Genomic DNA, 26985 nt, shown 5'->3' with positions numbered 1-26985 from the left:
ATATATATATATTTCTTCCTTCCTGAAGCATTTACTTTCTTCAGTGGTTACAGGATTAAGGGGTCTGGTGTCAGATATATAGGTGGATAGATAGATAGGTAGATAGATAGACATACAGATAAATAGATAAATGGAAAGATAAACGGATAGGTAGACAGATAGATAGGCTGACTGATTGACTGATGGATGGGTTGAGTCATAGGTACATAGATAGGCAGACAAATAGATAAATAGTTTTTTTCTCTCCCAATGACATGCATAATGATGGTCCTCTACACAACTTATATTATCCTGTTGGGCACTTACTTTATTTTATGGCCACTTTATGGGTTCAATTGACTTTTTTTTTTTTATTATGATTCTGACGTTCAATATGAGTAAGGTTTCCATCTAATTATCCTCTCTCTCTCTCTCTCTCTCTCTCTCCGATAATAACATTCCTCCCTGCCCTTCACCCATCACCCCCACCCCACTGCTTACCTATTCCTCCTTGCCCACCCCCTTTAGCCTTCCCCCTTCCCTCCTCCACCCCCACCCCGCTATTCGTTCTCCCCACTGCCTTTCTCCCCATCCCCTCCCCTCCACCCCGGTCAAACGCAAAGCCACTAAACAAATCCATCTTTGACATCCTCCACACACCTTGGCAGTCAAACCCGCAACCCACTGTAACCTCAATGACGCATGCCACGCTATGTCCACTCAACCTAAAATTACCCTCTCCCCCTCCTAAGAATACGGTGCTAATCACGAAGAAGTACTGTTGAATGGCTGTGGAGTCATAGTATTATAATATTCTGGCGTTAATATGTGGGAAATAAATTGCTAAAACGTGAAAATCGCCACTGAGTTAAGGTGGATGAACCAAAACACGAGTTCACCAATCACAGGGCGGCCACTCAGGACGGCCGGGGCATCCACCAATCAACGGCCGCTACGTCACAGGTTTCATCGATGACGTAGCACCTCCACCAATCAGCGGCTGCCACGTCATAACCTTCATTGATGACGTAGACCAATGGGAAGGCCGCTTTGGGTGTCATGCGCCAGAAAGGGTGTAATGGCGCAATGACGGTGGGCCGAAATTGACAGTAAAGTGTGTGTGTGTGTGTGTGTGTGTGTGAAGGGTGGGGTGGGGAGGTAGTGTTATAAACTGAGAAAAAGAGGGGAAGAGAGCGAGGGAGGGGGAAGAGAGGGAATGGTAGGGAGAGAGGGTGAGTGATGGGGTAGAGAGAAGGAGAGAGAGGGCAGGGATAGATAAGAGAAGTAGACGAAGGAATAGGAGAGAGAGAGAGAGAGAGAGAGAGAGAGAGAGAGAGAGAGAGAGAGAGAGAGTTCTAAAGGTTGAAGGGAGGGAAATGACGTGAAACGGAACAGAAGAGAGGCATTGTTTGTGGGTGATATATTGTCTGTAGCAAAGAAAACGGGGGGAAAAAGAAGTCGTGGAAGGTGTTCTATTATGGTCTCCCTAGCACCTGCTCCTTGGAGATTTAGTTTGCTTATTTCTCATATTCAAGTGAGAGACAACACGATACTCTGTTCACTTTTACATGGCCTAATACTACCATCTCTCCGTCTTGAATGTTGTTGCAAGAGATAGACACCAGAATGCGATGCTAGCCACGAAGAACTTCCATGGAATAGCAGGTAGAGCAGTAGCATTGTCTTTCTCTGCACCTGAGCTACGTGAAATAAACATCAAAAAGAACGAAAATCTGGGCCAAGTAAGGGTGAATGGACTATAACACATTTTTCCCTTCTAACGCCAGACAATAAAGTTTAGATGAGATTGTGTATGGGAGCCTGAGAGTTTCAATACTGTCACTCTAACCCTCCCATGGTTGAGACAATCATGACATTCGATTGTGGTTAACCGCAGACTTCTGTTCAGGTATGAGTGAATTTTCATACCTTGAGAGTAGTGGTTTTATCTTGCGTTTTACTTAGAGAGAGAGAGAGAGAGAGAGGTGTAGGGTCCGAGGCTAGGCTATCGTCGTCCAGAACCTCCAGCCCCCTCTTGGAGACTGAAACCTCCTGAATATTTTACCGCCATTCCTTTGAAGACTTTTTTTTTTTTTTGCTTTATGGTGCTTGGCCGAGGCTTTGTGCGATGTTATGGGAATATAATGTCCTCGCTTCCCCTCCCCACTATATGCTTTTAGGCAGAACAATGAAAGTATGGAGGGGGAGGGGAAGAAGAAGAGAAGGGGTATGGAGGGTAGGGGTGGATGGCAAGAGGAGGAGGGAAGGGAAGGAGGAGGGGGCAGAAAGGAGGAGTGGATGGTAAGGGTGAGGGTAAAGAAGGGAGAAAGAGGAAAGGGGATAGAAAATGAGAGTAGGGAGAGAGAGGGGTTATGAGAGATGAAGAAGGAGGGGTGCGCGTAGGGGAGGAGGAGAAGGGAAGGGGAAGGGAGTAGATGGTAAAAGTGAGGGGTAGAGGAGGAATGAAGTGTAGAGAATGAGGGAGAAGATGAGAGTAGAGGAGAGGGGTGGATCTGAGGGAATGCAGGTAAAATGAGGGTAAAGTGTAGGGGGTGAGGGAGAAGGGAAGGGGGAGGGGAAGGGGTAGATGGTACGGGTCAGGATTAAACGAGAGTAAAGAGGGGAGAGGATATGCAAGGAAGTGCAGGTAAAACGAGAGTAATGATGAAATAAAGGACAGGGGAAGTGGGTAGGAAGTTAGTGTGAAATGACAGGAAGGGATAGATAATGAGAGTCGAGGGTGAAGGTAGGGGTGGAAGGGTGAGGGAGTGTGTGTAAAGGTGAGGGAATGAGTGGGGGAGGGAGGTTAGGAGGGATTAAGTGGCTAGTGTGAAAGGATTTATATGAGTAATCTTTAGCCATTCGTCTGATAGATATCCCCTCAGTTGCGTAAAAACTTAAGTGTGCCTATTTCAGCTAAAGAAGTAACTGAGAGAGAGAGAGAGAGAGAGAGAGAGAGAGAGAGAGAGAGAGAGAGAGAGAGAGAGAGAGGGGGGGGGAGAAATGCAAGCTAAGAATTTTAGAGTTTCTACTTTCAACCCAGATCAGTGATACAGGAATCCGTGGTGAAATAAAACAAGAAAGGCGTTGACTGTTTGTTTCCTGAGCTTTTTAATAAATACTTCAACATTAAATTACAATAAAACTCACCACGCGGCGCCTTACATCTCGCAAACACACGTACACACACACGCACACATACATGCACATACACACTCATGCATCGAACACCAGCAAAAGGATAAAAGGAAAATACAGAACAGCTCCCCTTAATCTGACTGCCCCTTCTTGCCCTCCCCCAAAAAGAAAAAGAGAGAGAGAAAAAAAAGGAGCTACACCTGAACCTGACTAATTAGCATCGTATTCTTAACTTCTACAGTCTGTGACGTTATTAGGTTATTCTTGCTACCTTCGGCCGATTTATTGTTATTATTATTATTATTATTATTACCTCCGCCAAGCAGGTTATGTTTTACCCCGAGTTGGTTGGTTGGTTTGTCTGTTTGTCTGTTAGCAGGATTACTCAAAAAGTTATGACTGGATTTTGATTAAATTTTGTGAAAGGGGGGGTCATGGGCTAAGGAAGAGATGATTAAATTTTGGGCCCCATTCGGATCTGGATCCGGAGTATCCCGCACAATATCTCCAACAGTTCTCATTGAATTTCAATGAAATTTTGTAGAAAGGTGGGCCATGGACCAAGAAAGAATTGATTAAATTTTGGGGCAGATCCGGATCCGGATCCGGATCCTATATCCACAGATCCGGATTGGGATTCTTTTAATGGCAATGACATTGGCGGAGGTATGCGATCTCTGAGCGCTTTCTAGTTATCATTATTATTATTATTATTCCTAATATCTTTTGAGAAACCATTTGTATTGACGGGATTAGAAACGGTATCCACTGACCCCCCAAGTCCTATTTCTTTCCTTCAGCTAAAAAAAAAAAAAAATCGTCTGAAAGTAGCGAGAATAAAATGAAAAATACATCGCAGCGAAGTGGCTGGGAATACGACTGATACGCCCACACGCACGCTGCTCCTTCCATGTCCCTCATAACGGAACCATGGGCTGCCAGCTTCGTGTTCCCTGATACGGCCAATTAGCATAATACTGTTGTAATGCTAGCAGCTTGTGGCCTTCAGATATTATTATTATTATTATTATTATTATTATTATTATTGCTACTATTACGAAACATTACCTGAAGAAAATAAAATGAAAATTAATTTGAATAAAGAGGGGTAAGATTCACAAACAAACCAATGATAGTTCCCTACGATTATTTTTCATGAATGACAAAGAAAGGAAATTGCAGAATCTTGCTATATCTCTACTTGACAAGTCAAATCCCTCAGCAGTAAAAACCCTGAGATAAACCTTGCATTCATGTACAGTTCCTCTTTAAAATCAGCGTTTATGAATAATAACACGTACCCTAACAGGTGTTTACAGTATTATTATAAAGACTAAAACTTACAAAATTCCCTAAAAAGACTGAAATTAGGGTACTCATATATGGGTGAGAAAGATTACTGAATGCCGGGATAAAGGAACATAGGCATGATATGGTCAGTTGTCACCTAAATAATATCACATTCCTCATTTACTGTTTATAGAGACTATTGTACTGATTCAATTCCTGTGAAATTATACACAGAATCTAATACTCATAAAATACGTAGAATCCGTGAACGTGTATACAGGAGAACCAATATTTTAAGATACGCTTCAGTTAGGTCCAGTGGTGATGTTAGTATGGCGAAATCTTTCCTTGGAGCAAAGTGCAGTATTGATGGCCGTGTAGGTAAGGCTCCCAGGTAAAGTTAGATCATTACCTGTGCCTCCCCTCTCCCCCACCCACCGCACTCCCAGAATTTAATTTCTGTTTCTCTCCATCCTTCACTATAATTTTTTACAGCTAAATAAAAGGCAGTGGTCGTCAGAATGTCCAGAATTCGCTCTAAGTCTTCAAACAGTGGGTTTTTACTAGCAGTCTATCCTTCTAAGTCTGAATTACCTGATGGAAGAGATTGTAAGCCTACTTGTGAATCCCGACTCATATACGAAAGTCCCCCCCTCCCCCGAAAAAAAAAAAAAAAAATCTCCCTACAGCAACGTACTGTGAATATGGGTATTAGATATTCGTTCTTGACTAGATGACAGAGCAGTGCGTGTGACTATTTAGAACTTTTGAACAGCTTGAGGAAGAACTGAAGGAGGGGCAGTGAAATTGAGATGCATTGAAGAGTTTGAGGAGGACATAAGGGGCAGTGAATTGAGAGGACCCTGTTGTGTGGTTAATGGAACGACATGCAGCGACAACAGAATGTGTACAAAATCACAGAGGAAGTCAAATGGAACTAGTAATATTACGCTAGTGAGGCTATTAAATAAACTATCCCACCACACCCCCTCTACAAAGCTTGATAATTTACTGTTGTACCTATCTGAGAGTACTTTTTTCACAGTAGCCAGTGTAGTTCTTGCATTTTTTTGAGACGACATATTTTTGTGATTTAATCTGCAGTACATTCGAAAGCTTTATTATATTTTTTTCTGACATACACTATATTCTTTTGAAAGCTGAATTGTTTTGCCTTACTTTTTATTCTTTGACATTTTATTCATACAACGGCATTTCTTTTACTCTTGAGAAATTATAACAAATTAAAATTCAGAATACATTATGTTGACTAAACAGTGAAATCCAAGCATATATGCATAATTGATAAGCCATTATATATTGACTAGACGTTGTATAGTGAGCTAAATATCAGTGTATAATTTAAGCTGGTACCAGTATAATGACTATTTTATAAGCGTCAGCAACCTTGCTATAAATATCTAGGAACATTTTTGTATTATCAGAAAAACCCTTTCACATACTCCTACATGGAACGTAACACAGGAAACATCATGAGTCGTCTCTGTAATGATGTTGATTCATTACAGGTGCTGAGAACTTCTAGGTCTATGTTCTAGGTAACCAGACACTTGGAACCTTAATGTATCAACTCATGTCCAATGTCTTTGATACCTGAGTTTCCTCTCGTGGTACAGTAGAGAGCTGATGTACGAGTATGTTACTGATGGTACTATAATGATCAAAAGTTCCTCAACGCTTCCCTGCTGGCTATAGCCATAATATTATAAGGTGTTACATGAAAAAAAAAATGTATGGGATAGACAGCGATATGATGTCCACAGCAGAGACGTATGAGAAGGAAGGATACTCTTTGACATTCAAGGGTGAAATCGGTGAACTTTTGCTCGTGATAGTACTGTTGGTGCATTTAGCAAGACATCAGACTAGGATTCCCACCACCTTGGATTGGGACTTTTGGTTCTTCTTAAGGGATGAGGTAGCAGCAGGAGGTTCATCCTCATCAGATAGCTGAAGGACAGGCAGGGTACCAGTGGCCGCCGCCTCCTGCATGGCGGACCCCGCCAGCACTGGGCCAGTCACCAGTTCCATGGATTCTCGTGCTGCTTGACGCACTGACTCACTCACAGCGGAGGATGACGCTGACGGGGAGAGTGGCACGTAAGTCATGGAGGGTGAGGGGGAGAGTGGCAGTGTGCAGTCCACCACCGCTCTTTCCTCTGGCACTGAAGTAAGGGACTCCTGGCGAGGTAGACGTCCCTCACGAACTGTGCCCAGGGAGCTCTGTCGCTGTATAGGAAACATTGACCCTGATCCCTGTCGCTGCAGTGGAATGTTTGGTGACGAGTGCTGGCGACTGATGGCATACACACCACTGCGTTTTGTAGTGGGTGGATCAGAGACTTCACGATCCTCTGGGACAGTCGTCATGGAGCCTTGTCGTGCCAGTGGTCCAGGAGTTGACCCTGGCCGGTGGAGTGTGGAGAGTGATGGTGACCCAGTCTCAGACACTGGGGGAGACTCTTCCAGCGTTGGCAGCGTTAGTGATCCTGGTCTGGGGAATGAGGTTGGAGGTGTAGGGGACTCTGGTGAAATAGACCTTTCTGAGCTCTGTCGATCTCGATTGAGTGGCAGAGCACGAGGACGGTTGACTACGCCAATGGAAGAGACGGTGGGCGATGAGGAGGACTTGCCCAGAGAGAAGTTGAATGTGATCCTCGATGTGGAAACCTTGGTGGTGGGAGGATCAGCTTTCGAGGATGGTACATGCGCCTTTAGCACCTCGTGACTGCTATCATCAGCCATAGGAATGTCGTCGTCAGAAAGTCCAGAGATCATTTGCCCACGTTTATCATGCCTCCCACGCCTCTCCTTCCTGTCTATGCTGCCACCTCGATCTCTGTTCTTACTACTTTCTTTGCTGGCTTGATCCTTGCTTAGCTTCTCTTTCTTGTCTTTCTTTTCCAGTGTGCTTTGATGTTTATCCTTCTTGTCTTGCTTCTCCAGGGAACTCTGTTGTCTGTCTTTCTTCTTTCTCTCCAAGGAACCTAGAGATTTATCGTCCTTCTTACTTTTTTTGTCTTCACGAATGGGAGACTTTTCGTCAGTCATCCTCCTATCTAAGCTTGCCGATTTGGTCTCATCCGTATCACTTTTCCTCTTATTCTTCTGATCAACAAATGAGACAGACTTTGTGAGTGAGTGCCTAGCAGTGAGACCGGAGATAAAATTGGAGGGTTTAGAGAAGAGCGATTGATAGGTAGACACTGGCTTGTCCACTTGGGAGGCTGAGGATGATCTGTCTACGAGGACGGGGCCAATCCAGCTGCCCCCGGAACCTCTCGAGCCGGCCAGCGTTGCCACAAAGCTTGTTGCACTTCGCCCTGACTCTCCCTTAGTCTTCACTGTAGAGTCCTTATTGGCATCTTGGGAATCCTTGCTGGTACCCTGGGAGTCTCTAGGTCCCTGAGAGTCCCTGATCCCCTGGAGTGTTGACCTGACCTCGACCAACAGATTTTCGTACTCCTGTTTCGTTCTCAGTTGCTCTTCCCTCGCCCACTCAGCATCGCGCAGGGCCGCCGCCACCGCCTGCTGCACTCGCTCAGCATCCTGTGGTAGTTGAAGACACATGTCAGCAAGGAAAATAACAGGAAGCTGTGTAAAAGATCAGTGACGAATGGGACACAGTTTGACTCTAACAGAATACAAAACAATATTCTAAACACTACACTGTGTCTGTTATGTTTTGGATACAGTATTAGATGCGATATAACACGAGTGAGAGACTTAGGCCATCACTCACCTAGACATCCTCGCTGCAGTGTTGGGGTGGGGGGGGGGTGAAGACATGAGGGGGCAAAGGGGTTAGGGAGAGAAAGAATGATTACACAACATTTTCATTCTGGTCAGTGTTTATGTTCTCACTGGACAGGTTCTTCGGTATTAGTATTTATTGATGTTAGTATTGAAAGGTTTATTGGTATTAGTATTTAAAATGATTTGTTTCACTTTAAGATCTCTCACTACTTTCATTTGCACTTTTAAGTTTTCCATTCAGGGCATTCAAAAAAAAAAAAAAAAAAAAAAAGATACCCAAATTACAAAAAAAGTCCACTTATCGTCTGTTTTACTTTGTAAGTCAAGTCCTCTTATAAAAAATAACTACTTTGCAGAATTAAAGCCATTTTAACTCAGCCCAAAGTTAGGTTACTTGCGGCGTCTACTTGCTACCCAAAATCCAAAACCAATTCCTTGAAAATTAACCAAAGCAACTCCAGCATTAAAAAATAAATTAAATAAATAACCCCTTCAATACGATGACGTCATTAAATACTGTTGCTGCTACCATCAGGCCAATTTTTTAATCTCATCTCTTAGGCTGAGGGACACTATCGGCGTGTGACATAGAATTGCCAGGCATAATCGACCTTTTACCTGCGAAATGGCCGTCCCATTTTGCAATCTGTTTCAGCTACGAACAAACGGTTTTACTCATGGCAAAAGAGATATACTTTACAAGGGATCAACAATTTTCAAAACTATCATGGTTAACAATTTGGTCGAAACTAAAGACTTAAAAAAAAAAAAAAAAATGCATGACTCCAGCTTAATCTCTCTTAAACCCTTTTGTATTCATGACATCTTAGTGTGTTGTTTACTGTTAATTTTTGCAAGGGCGTCTCGTACTGAAGGGGCTAAACAAAATACTTCCAAGCCGCTCAGATGCACTAGTAAAGAAAGCCAACGCGTGACTGGAGGGTTGATCTTACTTGGTGGGGCGTTACTTTGGCTGCCTGGCACTAGAAGGCAAAAAGAATGGAAGAAGCTGAATTTAATTGAGTCCCTCCTTGATACACACTGCACAGACAGTTAGAAAATGGAGTGGACAGTAAAGAAAAAGAAGTAAAAACACGAAGAAGGAAAAAGAAATAAAGAAAGAGGATAGATAAAGACAATAAAGGAATGACAGGGATCACGGTAAGGGAAAGGAAGAACTAAATAGATATGACAGAAAAAATGAAGAGTGGAGCAATGATAGTGAAAAAATGTGATTAAAATACTTATTCTAAAATATAATAATAATAATAATATAGAAGACGAAAGAAACAGACAAAAGAAGTACTGAAAATAAGAGAAGTATAAAATTTTGAGAAAAAAAGAAAAAGAAAGTCAATAAAAAAAAGAGCACCAAATAATGCAGAACAGAAAAAGAACTAAAAAATATTCATATCTCATGACCATAAAATACAAACTAGGAATACATAAATACTACGACTAAAATGACGCAATATTCTAAAGCAAAACATGTGCAGATTCATACGAAAAAAGGGAAAAAATAATAACAGAAAAAGAAATGAAGATAGAAATAAAGCAAATTATCAAGAAAAATCAGAATGCAAAAATCTGAGAGGAGTATCATGGTAAAAAATGAAAAAAGACCACCTTAAAATCTATACTATTAAAAAAAAATCAGTGTAAGAAAACAAAAGACAAAAATAAATAAGCATTCATGTCATTAAAAAACATAAATCTTTCCCTATATATATATATATATATATATATATATATATATATATATATATATATGACCGAATTTTCATGGGCATATAGGAGACTGCCAAGTTCCTCATTCTTTTCCACTGTTTTTCTTCTTTTTTGATGCAGTCTGTCAGCACTAAAATAGACAAAGGTATATAAGGACCTGGAAGAGACTCATGTGATGTAATATGGACAATAAATCGCCAAGGAATAGGTAGTAAGGAATTTCCAAAGCCCACGAGTATGCTACCTTCGATTCCGTCACTCCGATGGCGTCAAGTAATTTTTTCCTTTATTCTAGCTACCTGCAGACGATTTTATTCAGTTTAAGAAGGGAAATTAATACCTTCAGACGATTTTGTTCAACCCAGGAAGAGAAACTGCCACCTAAAAACGATTTAATTCAACATAGGAAGAGAAACAGGGCTGTGAAGGGGCTACTGGAGAATTTCTCACTACATAAAGGGCTAAAGGCAACAAAATTCGTTTAGGGGTAGCAAGAATAAATTCTGAAATACATACCCAGATTGTAAGAGTTAATAAAGCCTTTGAAATAATAGCTACGGCAAGTCCTTAATATATCGCCCATTTTTACGTTTTTTAAAAATTAAGTTTAATAACAGAATAATTGCTCTATTAATCCATTCAAATCGATGACGTATTTTTTTCTTTCACCAGATGATTTTGTTTAGCATCGGATTACCTTTTCGAACTGGAAGGATTAGATAAAACCTTCACTAATCCCTTGAATAAATACCTTTCCTTTGATGCGTGAAATATTCTGGAGTTAGAAAGATTAAAGAGAGAGAGAGAGAGAGAGAGCAGTGTTGTTGGTACTATGAGAGGCTACAAAGAATTCTCTCTCTCTCTCTCGTTTCTTAGAAGACATGACTATGATTTTTTTAAACTTTCGTCTTCTACACCTACGAATTTTTTTGAGGTAAAGGTTGGAGAGGAAATGTTAGTACTTTTTATCACTACGAGAGAATACAGAACTCCTTTGTAATGCTAAGATTTATTCAACAGTGTATCAGAAGTACAGTTACAGTATATAGGTAAAATGACATATAAGGAGGAGGAGAAGGGGAGGGATAGGGGAGGACAGAAAAAGTGAAATAAAAGAAGATAAATTAAAGAAAAAAATAAAATGACAGCTTCCCCATCAATTTTTGTTTTCCGAGAAGGTCATTTGTTTTTTCGCTCTTGCTGCCACCTGACGATTGTATTCAGTTAAAGGAGGAAAGCCTTGTGGTGAAGGGGTTGATTATTGTTGTTGTTATTATTATTATTATTATTATTATTATTATTATTACTATTATTATTAATATTATTATTATTATTGTTGTTGCTGTTATTGTTATTGTTGTTGTTGTTGCTGTTGTTGTTATTGTTGTTGTTATTACTATTATTGTTTTATATATATATATATATATATATATATATATATATATATATATATATATATATATATATATATATATATGTTCAGCTGGCATTGACCCATTCAATGCCGAAAGATTTTCCATGAACAAAATAAAATCGTCCCTAGGTAGCAAGAGTAATAAATAAAGAAATAAATAAGTAAATAAATAAGTAAATACATAAGAGGATATCGTATTGAAAGGAGTTGGGTTACATTTTTTTTTTTTAGTTCGTATACAAGAGAGGCTGAGGTGGAGTGTGAGACGTAGTGTGGAGGTACTCGGTGGAATGACTCATTAAAATTAGAGTGCGAGGGTAGAGTGTGTGGTGGAATGAGGCAGCTGTTTTCAGAGCGTATTGGTAGAGTGTGTGATATAGTGTGAGATGAAGTGTGTGGGTGTGGTAGAGTATGGTGGTGGAGTGTAGTGGTAGTGGTGGACTGTGTGTGTGTGTGTGTGTGTGTGTGTGTGTGTGTGTGTACAGTACAAGATATTGGTCGTGGAGTGTGTGGTAGGGTATGGGTTGGAGTTTGTGATATATGGAGTGTGGTGGTGGTGTGTGGTGCTGGAGTAAGTGGTGTAGATACGATTGGGTAACTTTTGATCGCACATTCTAATCTATCCATGTGTGATGAGTGATGTAACTTGAGTATTGAAAGAGAGATCGACAGATAGACATAGATGGACACAGATAGATAGATATATAGATTGACAGATGGACAAGAATGTGAAATACTGTATCTCTTCCTTACTGGGGAAATTTGGTAGAGTGTGGCGCCATAAGACACAACCACCGTCTTAAGATGCGTCAGAGGGCATCTCTATCCCGGGACATAAAATACAGCCTTCGGGTAGCAAATAGACCTTTAGTACCCAATACATCGACCCTGAGAAGATAGATGGAAGCAGGAGTTGATGTGTGTGGGGAGGGAAGGGGGGCGAGGATAGGCGGGAGATGGGTCTTGGGGTGGGGATAGGAGAGGGATCGTGTTGGGTGGGGATAGGGGAGAGATGGGTCGTGTGGGGTGGGGATAGGGGACAGATGGGTCGTGAGGGGTGTTGATAGGGGGAAGAGGGGTCGTGGGGGTGGGAGAGGGGTAGGTGGGGGTGAGAATATGGGGGAGAGGGGTGGTGAAGGGAGGGGGAGAGTAGGTGGAAGGAGGTGAAGTGGTCGACAGCTCTTCAAACAGGGTCGTACTTTAGGAGGCACAGGAAGCTTCGTAACATCTTCTCATTAACGATTTATTTAGCATAGCACACCTTAACACTCCCTCGTATGTTATTTAGATCCCTTTAATTTTAACACAGGTTCTATCACTAATCCACAAAGGGATATTGAGGGGTAACGTGCGGAGTAAATTGCTGCAAGGGATATAAAAGATGAATCATATTTTATTAATGTGTGAGTAAAAGGTAAAGCCATGAATGTGTAAATAAGTGTGAGTCAATTCTAATAGTATGAGTGTGCGAGTAAGAGATCAGTTATGAGTCAAGTAAGGGATAGAGATGTGAGTTTGTGAGTAAAAAGTAAAAGTGTGGGTTCAGTATATGAGTAAAGAAAATTGTATGTAGGAACAGAAATGAGCATATGAGTAAAGGGTAAAATTATGAGCATGTGAGTAAAATGGTGAAAGTTTGAGTATTTTGATAATGGGCACTCAGAGAAAGCATACCCCACAAAGCACATCCTCACACTCCACCTCTCCCCTTTACAGTGAACAACAACAGAGGTAAGGGAGGAAGGGGAGGAGTAAGAACAACAGTGCTTGGAGAACATCATCATAATAACAGGATGAGAACACGGCTAGAACACCACGAGAACCCTAACAACGGATCAACAACATGTGTTTTGACAAATCTGGGGGCATCACGTATTCTTAAAACCAGTCCACAGGATTTTATTTGTCTGTCCACTCTCAGGAACGAACGCTAGATAGATTTAACCCCCCCCGCTTATTCTTGATCTCCAGACGATTTTCTTCAGCTCACGGGAGAGCTTTGGAAATGGAAGGGTTATATATGCTGGTACTCGTAATTAACTCCTTCACTTTTAGGTTTCTCTCCCATGCTGAACGAAATCGTCTGGAAGCATCACGAATCAGCTTGAAATCACCTCGTGCTGAAGGGGTTAAAGGGTAGGATGTAGGCCAGGGATCAGCAACCTGTGATTTCATACGACCCTCCACCACTGGTTGACAAAGTAATAATAAATCACTGGAAAATGTAAAGAAGTAGCACATGTACTCCTACGGTAAACTCCATGAATGTGCCAGCCTAAGACAGGACATCAAGCGTTTTAACTGACTGTAATATAACAGACGTATGTAAATCTTGGTAAACTATATAACGAAATATTAATTTTTCGAAATATATATATATATATATATATATATATATATATATATATATATATATATATATATATATATATATATATAGTATATATGTGTGTGTGTGTGTGTGTGTGTGTGTGTGTGTGTGTGTGTGTGTGTAAAACACAGGCTACTGGGCACATTGGACCGTAATCGCGTCAGCTCATCAGATTTCGTAGCAATTCACATCCTGCTGTAGATACAAACATTGTTGATATTAACGTGCCATATGCCGACATGAACTGCTAGGAAATAGGTGCCTGAACACCTTCTAAGCCGACGACAATACCAGCGTTCGTCCTGAGGGGGAGGGGAGTGGAGTGGCTGGAACACAGTTTTAAGAATAGGGCCTCTGGGATAACAACAGTTGAATGTTCCTCACTACGGCCACAGGTACACGCACACACATACACATACACACATACATACATCATCATCACCATTATCATCATCAAGACTGTTTCCCCGAATAAGGATGGGATGAGGTACATACTGTACATACCGCACAATTATAATCACATATTATTAAACATGAATGTATGTAATTTATGCACGTAGCTCTCAGTTATTCCTCATGCATACACGATGTATTCCCAAGATTTTTCATATTCGTGCATGTATGTATTTATGCATGTGCAGATATCATCTAACTGATCTTCTCTACTCACACACACACACACACACACACACACACACACACACACACACACACACACACACACACACACACACACACACACACACATACACACACACACACACACACACACAAACACACACACACACACACACACACACACACACACACACACACATGCTCAATCATATGCAAGGTGTCCAGGGAAAATTGTGCCAAGTTTCAGGTTATTCTTAGGAGTAATAAACGCTATATCGACGTGGGTCCATTTCTCAACTGTAACGGAACTACAATTACTGATAACTATGGGTGAAGTATGAGACACCTTTTTTGCTCATAAGGTCATCTGTAATCGTAGCTCCCTGACCATCATGAATTAGTCTCATTTCATATTGTATTTAATACTATTAGTCCAAGAATAACTTAATTAGGCAAACTTTCGTTGGGACATCACGTATATGCTCACATTATAACTACTTAAAACACACACACACACACACACACACACACACACACACACACACACACACACACACACACACACACACACACACACACACACACACACACACACACACACACACACACACACACACACACACACACAAGGTATACAAAAAAACCACACCTGCCATACTGCTAGGTAAACCTGACTGGGTTACACGAAATACTTAAGTCGCCCTCGTCTTCTCGCTCTCTCTCGCAGGCTGTAAATAACTCTTTTTGTTTTGATAAAGCGAATCGAGAAAATATTTGATTCTGTCTGCGGGAATGATTGTGAGCGGCAGTGACTAGGTGGTGTGGGGATTAGGAATTGAGGACTGAGGTAGGAGTGGAAGTGGGAGGAGGAGAATAGAATGAGGAGAGAAGTGGGACGTATTGTAGGAAAAGAGGTGTGGTGGAGGAGGTGGGGATTGTGGTAGGGGAAGAATGGGGGAGAGGAAGCTGGGACTGAGGTAGGGAGAGAACGGTGGGAGGAGATGAGTATTGTGGTTGGGGAGAATGAGGGAAAGGAGGTGGGGACTGAGGTAGGAGAAGAATGGGGGAAGAGGAGGCGGGGATTGTGGTTAGGAGAGAATGGGAGGAGAGGAGATGGTGATTGTGGTAAGGGGAGAATGTGGGGAGAGAAGGTGAGGAATAGGGTAGGGAAAACGGGGGAAAGGGAGGTGGGGATTGTGGTAGAAGTGGAAAGGGAAAGAAAAGAGAAGGCTTACATTTAACCATATTGTCTGTGAGAGGGACGTGGAAAGAAAGGTGGGGAGTTAATTGAGGATTGGTGTGGTGGGGGAGGTGGGGGTTGGGGGGATAGGTGGTAAGTAGGGGATAGTCGGGAAAGAAAAGGAAGGCTTGGATTTTTGCCTTGTGACTGCATTGATTTGGTGGGAGCGGGAGGAGAGATGGCGATGGGGGAGGTGAGAGGGGGGTAGAAGTGCTGGGAGGAGTAGGGGAAGGGGGGTCACTGTTCAGAAGTAATTAATCCAGTCATCATCATCATCATCATCTTTTCTTACTCTTCAACAAACCACTTCAATTCTCTTAAAACACTGCTAAAAGACGCCTATTATTAATCATGCAAAGGGTTTAGTTTCAACATCATCATCATCATCATCATCATCACTAGCATCGTCATCATCATCATCATCATTTTCACTAGCATCGTCCCCCTCCTCATCATCATCGTCGTCCAATGTCCCACTGTTTTAGAGAGCGGTGAGTAGGATCAAGAAATCGGAAAAGGAACACATAGAGGTAGAAGGAGAGTCAATAAAGTGCGATCTTCTTCCTGTCTCCATGTTTCCTTTTCATTTCTCCCGTTTCATAGCAAAAACCAGTAAAATGCACCGTTGCATCTCAGAAAATAAATCTACGCCACAATTTTGAATCAACAAACAGTTACTCGTATCTTGGACATGTTTTTGTAAATGAAAGTCTAGTTTTGTGAAAGAAAGCGACATATTTTTAGTGGTTTATGTCCAAGGTTATTTCAAATTCGTCGAGACCACAGCAGACCACAACATAGCCTGCTCAGCTCACACCTCAACTCTACTAACTGAACACACTCTAAGGAAAGAGTGTTCACTGTGGGGCTCATAGGAAATAAATTTTTAGTAATTTTCTTATGTGTATGTACTGTAGCGGTCTCTTTCTCGTTTCTCATATAGCAATAGAAAAAAAAAATGAAAAAAACAGGTCCCTTGTCGTAGTCTTAAGTGGTAAAATACAGTTAGGGTATAGTCCCTCAGGAACTCACAGATTTTATATGGAAAGCGACCTTAGTCTTAATAATCATGAAAAATCGTGAAGAATAATTATAATTTTGTAAAATAACCCTCATTGAACACTCAATCCAAGAGTGTAAAACGGTTCATTTAGCTACACCTGAATACTTCGCTAAGTCACGATCCTCCTCATCTGGACACAGGTGACCATTGCCCTGCCTCACCGCCCTCTTACCTAGGCCACATTCACCTCGAATCACTAAAGTGCACAATCCTGTCTCGCTGAGATTGGTATGGATGGCCATCTGGGGGTTGATGGTGGTGCCTGGGGCTGCTGTGACCAGGGTAGACGGGGCGTCCTCACCAGGTGGTGGTAGTGATGTTAGGGTTCGTTCACTGGTCATGATTTCAGTCCTATTGCAGCTCATTTCACATTGCTCAGTGGCAGGAAAGAGCAATGCTCCAGCTGTACATCCCTTTCCATAGCACTTCTTCGTGACCACATCATATTCTGTTATTAATCTGTTCTTACATCTCGGCATCCATAATGAAGACATGGCAATTTTAGGCCATGTTAATGTGGAAAGAGTACTGTAATGGTGTTAATGGCAGGGGAGAGGTGTTAGTAGAGAGTGGTGAAGGGCAGGCCACCAGCTGAGATCGCAGTGGCTGTAGCACATTACCTGAGTGGCTTGAGTTATCTTGTGCTGCGCGGTGATGGCTTGCTGGGTCAGGCCGGACAGGGTGGTGGTGATGGTGTGGGTGTCGGCTTGCAGCGCCGCCACCGCCTCCTTCAGTCCTTCCACCTCCTGCCTTGTGCCGCCCACCTCTCCGGTCACAGCCATCACGGCACGGTCGATGTCCACCACGTGCCGCTGGAGGTGTCGCACTGCTGCCGCGAATCGACTCAGGTCTTGCGACTTCTTGTGGTGGTGCGGGTGGTGGTGGTGATGCTGGATATCGTGTGGTTGTGCGTGGTGGTGTTGGATGCTGTGCGGCTGATGTGCAGCACGGCAGGTGCTGCCCTCGCTGACCTCGTCACTGAGCTGGTCCTGTGGTGTGGCGCCTGTGTGTTGAAGGCTCTGGTTCATCAGCAGGTTGTCCAGGTCGTCCATCACCGGTGAGGCACCACCAGACACCTCACCGTTGTGGCCCAGGGAGCCCTGCAAGTAGGGACAACAAAACAGATTAAAATGTAATGAGCTATAATTATAAAAGTTCACGTGGCATGGCAAGCAGCTTGGTAGTTACGACGCACACAGATTTCGCAGGACCCAGACTTGATTATCTCCTCTGACAGTGATTAACCTGTTACGTACCGTGTCTGTTACACACAGGTTTCTGAACTTGCTCTCAAAAGGTGCTGGGAATGTTGCTGTTCACAAAAATAGCTGCTTTATAATGAACGGTTGCAAAGCCTTATTTATGGATATTACACAACCGAAGACCAAAGAGGCCTAACACAGCAGTAAAAGCCACATAGCCTATTTTTTCCTTTATCCAAGATTAGGACCAGAGGATGCTAAGCTAAGAAAAAAATTATGTGGCTTTCACACGATGCTTTAAGCACGCCTAGCACCTGGAAATCACCCGCACAAGCTAAGGAAAATCGTTTTCTATTGTGTGTGACATACTTCGCCATTATATAAGGGTAGAAGCAATATCTGAGAGATTTTTTTTCTTTCAAAGAACATCCCATCAGTTTCAAAATTCCCAACTTTTAGAACTTGAATTTAGTCATATCTCTTCATATATTTGAATATTACATAATCTTAACAAGACCTAATCCACCTGTGAATGCTACATCTCTTCCCCCTCCTCCTCCTTCTCCTCCTTCTTCTTTGCATAGGTTAGGTTATAGCTACGGGATGCTGCTGTTAGGATCATACCATGTGACTTTCTTTGTTGAGTTAGCTCTTATCAAGTTGGTTTGTGTAATACCGGTATCCTTTAATATGGCTGCACAGCATAGGTTAATAATCACCGAAAAAGATCAAGAAAATAACTTTCAATTCAGCAAAAATTGCTGAAAACTAATTGAGATCCACAACAATTTAATGGCAATATCTCTAAATGTAGATATAAAATGATATACATCCTTCAAAAGCTTTCTAAATAGTAATCAGCATCTAAACAGTAATCAGCATCTCCTAATCAGAAATCAGCATCTCCTAAACAGCAATCAGCGTCCCCGAATCAAGTTAAAAAATCAGTCAAATGGCATCCATACCTGTGATCCATGCCACTCCGGTCCCACGTCCCTGCGCCAGTCCCCGATGGAGTGTTTGGAGCCCGTCAGGTGGTCGTGGGAGCCCTGACCATCCCCGAGTGAGCGGTGCATGGCGTGGCAGCGGATCGGGCCTGGCGGAGGGCACGTAGGCTGCATGTCCAGTCCGTAGGAGGCCGAGCGGGGTGGTGGAGGCGGCGGCATGGCGGAGGCGGAGATAGGGAAGGAGTCGGAGTGGTCGTCGTGGTCCAGGTCGTCCTCGTCGCTGGAGTAGTTGTAAGCCTTGTAGGGCAGGGAGGTCTGTGGCAGGTGATGGTGGTGGTGGTGGGGTCCTCTGCTCCTCCACGGCGGCTCCCCCTCCAGAACGTCCAGTGACCGATTCAACCATGGAGTCTTGCTGTAAAATTAGAGACGGTCAGTGGCAGGGACAGTAAGCTCTAGTTAATGTAAGCTGCCCTTTTTATATTATCCTTTCCTCATTAGATTCGCAATAAGACAAGAAAAGACTGCCTGCTTAAGTTCCATTGCTGCCTATAAAGTTAATGTCTCCATCAATTTACAATACTTCTCCCCCTCCCCCCCACAACAATAAAGATTGTATTTATCAACGCACCTAACCTACGATAGAAGACAATACCCATAGAGACAACAGTAACTCTCAACACAGCTGCAGGGAATGTGATACTCGGGCCAAAGGCAATTACAGTGATTTAATGTAGTGTTTCTCATACAGTACACTCTCCAGTCTCTCTCTCTCTCTCTCTCTCTCTCTCTCTCTCCAGTTCCTCCCTTTCCTTTCCTACTTCTATCCTGTTCTCTTTGCCCTCGTCTCCCACTTTCCATTTCCTCTCCTACCACCATTCCTCCTTTTCTTATTTTTCCTCTAAGACCATTTCCCAGTCTTTTTTCTCCATTACCTTTCCGTATTATCCTCCCCTCTTCCTCCTTTTCTCTTCCCCTCTTCCTCCCCTCTTCCATCCTTTTTTCCTATCCCCTGTTCTTCGTCTCTTTTCCCTTCCCTCTCCCTCATCTCATTTTTCTTCCCCTTTTCCTCCCCTATCCTTTCCCCTCCCCTCTTCCTCCCCTTTTTTCTCTTTTCCTCTTTCTTTCCTGCTATTTCCCCTTCCACTTTTCCTCTCCTCATTACCCTTTCCCTGTTTGACATTTTCCTCCTCTTTTCTCTTTCTCTTTTTCCTCCAAAGTTTCCTCCACAGCTTTTCGTCCCTTCTTATAATCTTTCTTCCCTTTTTCTTCCTTTCTGCTTCCCTCTTTTCCCCCATTCACACTCTCTCTTTAATCTCCAACTTTCTTCTCTCCGCCCATTCTCCTCCCTCCTACTCATCCCTCATTCGCATTGAGCTGAGTGTTCTCTTTCTCTCCCTGCACTCCAGCACTTTCCCTCTTCACCTTTCTTGTCTTCCTTCCTCATCTCTCTCTCTCTCTCTCTCTCTCTCTTCATCGCCCCTCTTCTCTCTTTCCTTCATCCAATATTGCTTATGCTTCTTTTTCTCTTTTACCTTCCTTTCTCCATCCTCTCTCGGCCTGCTTTACCTCCTTTTCTCCATCTCTCTCTCTCTCTCTCTCTCTCTCTCTCTCTCTCTCTCTCTCTTTCTCTCTCTCTCTCTCTCTCTCTCTCTCCCTCCCTCCCGCTGCTACACAGCCCTCTCATTTCTTCCTCCCTTCTCGCTTATGTTTCTCCCCTCCCTTTATCTCCCTTTCTTCTTCTCTCACTTTCTCCCCTCTTTCTACACCTCCCTCTCTTTCCATCCTCCCTTTTCGCCTATTTACCTCTCTTCCTTTTATCTCTCTTTCTCCATCGTTCCTCTCCCACATACACCTACCTCTCTTTTCTTCTTACCTCCTCACCTTATCTCCTCTCTCTCTCTCTCTTTCTCTCTCTCCTTCGCATCCAGCTCATTTCCCCTTCATTGTTCAAAAGTTCCCCCTTCATCCAGGAACACACTCCCTCCCTAATGAACCGCGGCCCTGGGAGCTAGTTTTACGCCAGAGAGAGAGAGAGAGAGAGAGAGAGAGAGAGAGAGGAATTATGGAGTAGTGAAATAGAAAGAGGTAGGTAACGAGAGGACGAAATAAGGAGGGAGGTAAAGGAGGAGGAGGAGGAGGAGAAAGAAAGAAAGAGAAAAAAGGGGAAAGGAGGAGGGAGAGATGGAGAATGGAGAGACAGAAGAAGCGAGGCAGAATGTGAAACAATGTAAGTGGGGAGAGGGTGGAGAAAATGGAACGATAATGCATGGGAGAGAGAGAGAGAGAGAGAGAGAGAGAGAGGAGGGGGGGGAGAGATAAAAACCCGGTAGAACTCATTAACAGGGTAGATCCTTCAATTACGCTCAATTTGGGATAACTTTTCTGACGTCGTAAACAACTTTCTTTTTCTTGCCAGTTCCAGACGATTTTGTTTAGCTTTGGATCCTTTCAGTTTAATACGATATTTTTTTATGACTAGCAACCAAGGAGACTCAATCCTACCTCATAACTAACGCTCATTGAAAGCTTTTGCAACCACGATTAACTCGAAGTTGATGGAGTGACACAGTTCCAAAAAGTGTAAACAAACAGATTTTAGCAACCAAGGAGACTCATTGTAAACACACTATTTTCATGAGTCCTTATTGGCTTTAGTTACCACTTTGAATATTGTTTTTACTCGTTTTTTATTCTCTACTACAGACAGGCGACTTTATTCTTTTTAGGAGTCCTTATTTATACTCAGTTTATGTTAAGTGTTTAGAATCCGTAAGCACAGTTCTTTCTAAGTTGCGTTTGTTTTTGGGCCTTTGAGTTTATCTTAGTCCCCTCAAGGTCGGGACATCTCTAATATTCTCCTCCACCTAGCGCCAAAAGGGTAGCTAAGGATGAGTCACAGGAAGTTAGAAAAAGTGATGTTCGTTTAGTGATGGGGATGGATTGACTTATAGTATTACAATTGGCTGTATTTTTTGTTTTTTGGTGGCTTCATAGCTCCTTTTCCTTGGCGATTTATTTTGCATATTACGCCGTAGCATTTTCTGGTACTTTACTTGTATCTTTTATAAAGATGTAGTTTGCATACGTAACATCTAATAGGACATTGAGGTGTGATGTGAGAAATAAATCGCTATGGAAGAGGTGTTACGAAGGCTCCTACGGCACTGCGACTACGGGCCTGTGTCTGGTATGTCTGATTTATTCATTATTATCATCGACATGTGATCACTTTTGTATGTGCCATGATTACATTATCCCAGTTACCAATAAACCAATAGTTACTTTCTCTTAACTGCTTCAGCTCGAGGATGGGTTTTCGGAGTTATCAGTCTTTTATCTATTTACTTATTTTTTTATTTCTTTACTTATTTGTTTTGCTATTTCTAGAACGTTTTATTTAGCTTTGGAGAGACTTTCTGAACCCGAGGGATTAGGTCTGGTCCTCATTACGCCCTTCGTTACCAGAGGGAGGGTTTCATCTGAATTAAATCGTCGGGAGGCAGCAAGAATATAATACTATAAAGAGGCTACCATACTAAATGGGCTAAAATTGCAATATACAACTTTAAAGACTTTCCTCGCGCCAGGAACTTCCACTGCCTCCTCCTTCCTTCCCTCCCACCTTCCTCCCCCTCTACTAACCTTCCCCTCCCCTCATGGCCCGACTTCTTAAGCTCGCACATTTTCACTTTTCCCAGCCATTTAAAATATGCCTTTTCCTTATATATATATATATATATATATATATATATATATATATATATATATATATATATATATATATATATATATATATATATATATATATATATATATATATATATATATATATATATATATATATATATATATATATATATATATATATATATATATATAATGTATAACTTTACCTATGCCTGGTATTATATCCTGTTCCTAGTTTTAAAAACTGCCATTGATTCTTTTATGATTCTACTCCTCTCTGGTGAATATGTAAACTTTTTCAGTACAGTATAGTTTTCAAACAGATACATACTGTAGATAAACACACAGACACTCATTGAACTTACTGCTGCAAATCTGATGAGAACGCACAATAAGCACATTAAAACATTGGCTGGAATAGGACTTACCTTCATATGTAGTGACGGGAAGTCAAATCAGGGTCACCCACCCATCCACACCCACACACTTAGATGACCTGGTGGACTGGTGACCTATTTTGGTAAGTATGACTGTGGCAACTCTAATCTACAGTGCTTGCAAGGTCAACAATGAATCTAGTACTTTCAATCAGATGACGGATTTGGTTATTTGTTTCTGCTATTTCCAAACGATTTGTTGACTTAGTGTAGGGTACATTATTTGAACTAGATTTAGCCTTCGATAACGTTCTTCCTACCAGAGGACTCTCGAAAGCTGAGCAAAATTGTATGGTACGTGGAAGCAAAAATGAAATAAAAACTTTATGTTATGACAAAGGATTAAGATTTTTTTTAATCCTTGTAGAAGGATGATGTGGGATGTGATCTTTCTATCCCCGGGTCTGGGGAGATCTGTTGCAGCAGAGGTTAATGAAGGCTGTATCTAACTCCACCTATTCAGTCTCACCTGAGCAAAATCGTCTGGTGGTAGCAAGAAGGTAATAAAAAGTTTATCAGATTCACTGATTTTGTGCAAACAAGTGCGCTGTATTCTTGCTAACTGAAGATCATTTGATTTTGAACTCCAGTTGAAGAGGGATTCTTTATTTTGTAACACCCGTATGACTGGGTGGCTCCACTGCCAGGTTACAAAAATGTCTTTCCATTCCCTCCCTGTCCCCCAGTGGGAGGATGGTGGACTGCAAGAGAATGGCATCTTCAGCCTGTAGTCCACTAGGTTCTCTCTCGTTTGAACCTGGGGTTGCAACTACTACTGCTGATGATTTCGTGCTTCCTCACCTCGTTGCAGGATCAGGGGCTGTATCCATAAATTCTGAGCCTAAATTGTGCATAAAACTGCTTATACATACTCTTCCCTTCAGTCATGCCGCTACAGGACACTTCACAAATTAGAGTGAATAGTAATATGAGAAGTACCACAAAGTACAATGACCCCTGGTAATAATTAACTTTTTCATCACCGTAGATGCATGTATTTATTTAATTCAGGCGAAAGGAATTTGTAGTACTTCAAAGATCGATCGATGCAATTTTCATCTCTGTGACTACTAGGATGCCCCTCAGCTGAACGGAACTGCCTTATGATAGCCAGGATGAAATTGCTTAGTGCGTTCACAGAAGACGAAAGAGTTATCTGCTAAGGATAGTCGTTACCGTAGGAGCTGGCTTTCATCCTTTATGAATGTGGCCTCAGATGACTGGTTGAGTCGGGGGTCACACATTGGCAAGGGGTCATGCGAAGTGAGACAGGGTCAGGTCAGGCAAACATAGTGGTAGGGTGATGGTAGTGGGAGGGAGAGAGTAAGTGTGTTTGTAAATATATATATATATATATATATATATATATATATATATATATATATATATATATATATATACCGTACATGTAGGCTACATATACATATGTAAACATATACATATACAGTACATGTATACTGTATACGTATATGAACAATACAGTACATGTACAGTATATATATATATATATATATATATATATATATATATATATATATATATATAAGCTTTACAATCGAAACCTTCATTATAACCGACCCTAATCTACCACGCAATTAGCTCAAAGTGACAGATAGCTGAATTGACGCTATTAAGGCGATTCGCAGTGCTGGGAGTGATTGGCACTGATACCGGCTAATTACTTTCGTTAATGAGGGGTAATTAGTGGCCGTGTTTGGTATGTGTGTTGGGAATAGTCAATTAGTGTAAATATATGAGTGGGTGAGGTGATTTATTGAGTTCATTGATGAATTAAGAGAATTACTGGTTAACGAGAGAGCGTGAAGACCCTAATTAACCTGATCGTGTCATTAATATTTTCTGGCAATGGTTATAGCTCTTAATGATGAGGGCTTGGCGTCCCCTTTTTTAATTTTATAGTTCACGGAATACTGACTGCTAGGTGTATGTGGAGAGCATATATATAAGGAAAAAAACATCATCATTATCATCATTATTCCCAGTTTTACAGAGGGTTGTTCTCACCAGATGGGGCAAAGGATTTCTAGTGCTTGAACGGATTGTGATATGAATTGTGGCTCATTTCACTGGATATGCCAATTGACAGTTCTCCCATCTTTCTTTCCCTAGCTCAGGATCCCACCTCACCCCATCTTGAGGTGAAAATGCAGGATGATGACGTTGTGTGTCCCTCAGTTGACAAAATAAATCTGACGGTATGCAGAATTCAACCTTGCAGTGAATAATTACACGTACTTCCTATCTGAGGAATTATAATGTGATGTGCCAAATATATCGCTATGGCAAGACGTGTGATAAGGCCAACACTCACAGGCTCTGCAAGGATGTCAGGTCACTGCATGGCCTTCGTGACCTGGCCTGACCTAGGGCTGTAAGCGTTCAAGAGTCCGTGGCAAAATACCCTCAGAGAAAACGGATTGCCGTCTGGCGTACTTATGGCTTTATTTATTTGTGTGTGTGTGTGTGTGTGTGTGTGTGTGTGTGTGTGTGTGTGTGTGTGTGTGTGTGTGTGTGTACTGAAGAATGAGGGTGGAGGGCAGTGTTCAGAAAGGTAACATAAGAGGGGTTTTTGCAGTAGGTTGGCTCAGTTTAGGCGGCTGTTGATAAGTTGGATGAGTAAGTTGCAATAAAAGACAAAGTTAGGAGTGAGGATAGTGGCTGTGGCTGTGGTGGTAGTGGTAGTGACAAGGATAGTGGGAGTAGGAGTGAAATAATGGTAGTGGTTGTGGTGGCAAGGATATTGGTAGTAGGAGTGGGGATTGTGGTAGTAGTAATGGTGGTAATGGGATAGTGGTAGCAGTGGTTGTGGTGATGGGTGGTGCGAGAGGAAGGACCAGGTTAATTAAAATACAACACTACAACATAACCAAACTTTATTAAAACTAACTCTAGGTGAGCGTCTAGAGGAGGAGGGATAAGGCACTACATTACACACACAAGCTTATCACATCACTGCCAGTTAAGGTGGAGTGGGGGCGGTACAAGGGCATTACTGTTGAGAGAGAGAGGGAGAGAGAGAGAGAGAGAGAGAGAGAGAGAGAGAGAGAGAGAGAGAGAGAGAGAGAGAGAGAGAGAGAGAGAGAGAGAGAGCTTTCATGCAGGCATTCAAAGGCACACAAACATCAACAACAACAGCAACATCAACAACAACAGCATTCACCTGTACGTGTGCTACTTTTGATGGGAGTAAAAAGGATCATCATACATATCAATATTCAAGACCATTACAAAAAATAATAATGATACAAAAACCATCTCTACACAGCAATATTACAAACATTCTCGGGAAAAAGTACAGGAAGAAAATGGGAGGTTAACCCTTTCACAAATAGGGCGTACAATTATATTTTATTCTTGCTCCCTCCAGTCCATTCTACTCAGCTTAGAAGGGATGGCATGAAGATTTTTTTCATCTGAGGGAACTGGGTTAATCTCACAAACTGAATACTAAGTCATGGCTTTCGTAAACGGTGATGAGCCTTGGTTACGAGGTAGGGTGAAATCTCCTTGGTTACTAGTCAAATCAGCCCTCCCATCTTGACTGTCAGTTGAGCCGAGAGGGAATTCGGGACGCTTGCCAGGTGGAATTTAACAGAGTATAGAAAAGACTATATTAAAACCCTTCAGTCAGAAGAGATTATTAAAATACTTGAATAAAATAGCCTGGTAATAGCAAGAATAAAATGCAAAAATAGCGTCACCTGTTTGAAGGGGTTCACCTATCGACCACACGTGTCTATTTCCTCTATTTCATTCTGGCTACCCCGTCGCTGTTTTAATTTTGGTTGGACCTCTGGCTTTCTGGGATGTGAGAGAGAGAGAGAGAGAGAGAGAGAGAGAGAGAGAGAGAGACATTATCTCCACTACAAGACGTCCCGGGAAAAAAAAAAAAATTGTTTAGGGGTAACAAGAATAAAATAGAAAAAAATCGCCATCTTCGTAGAAGGGAAAAAAAATAAAAATATAAATCCATGTCATTAAATACAGCATTACAAAAAAGAAATAGGGTACAGTACATTCTTTCCGCTACAGTTACAGTCTAGTTACATTACAGGAGTACAAAAAGTAGTGCG

General features: G+C 42.0%; 1 protein-coding gene across 4 annotated transcripts in view; it reads right to left on the bottom strand.

The window, feature by feature from the left end:
• Positions 1-3068: 3068 nt before the first annotated feature.
• LOC145412540 (uncharacterized) overlaps positions 3069-26985 on the bottom strand; it is a 186486-nt gene continuing 162569 nt past the window's right edge. For all 4 annotated transcript variants that reach the window (XM_080282440.1, XM_080282439.1, XM_080282441.1 and 1 more), the window contains 4 exons: positions 18786-19179; positions 17239-17718; positions 9138-9167; positions 3069-7977 (listed from right to left, as the gene is read on the bottom strand). In XM_080282440.1, coding sequence (XP_080138566.1) covers positions 6289-7977; positions 9138-9167; positions 17239-17718; positions 18786-19179 — 2593 coding nt within the window. In that variant the 3' untranslated portion in view covers positions 3069-6288. The remainder of the gene's footprint in view (positions 7978-9137; positions 9168-17238; positions 17719-18785; positions 19180-26985) is intronic.

Source organism: Coenobita brevimanus, chromosome 93, assembly GCF_032717465.1.
Source record: "Coenobita brevimanus isolate Jiangsu-jjx chromosome 93, ASM3271746v2, whole genome shotgun sequence".
Taxonomy (NCBI): domain Eukaryota; kingdom Metazoa; phylum Arthropoda; class Malacostraca; order Decapoda; family Coenobitidae; genus Coenobita; species Coenobita brevimanus.
The sequence above is the reverse complement of the archived record's forward strand: the minus strand, read 5'-3'. Positions and strand labels throughout refer to the sequence as shown.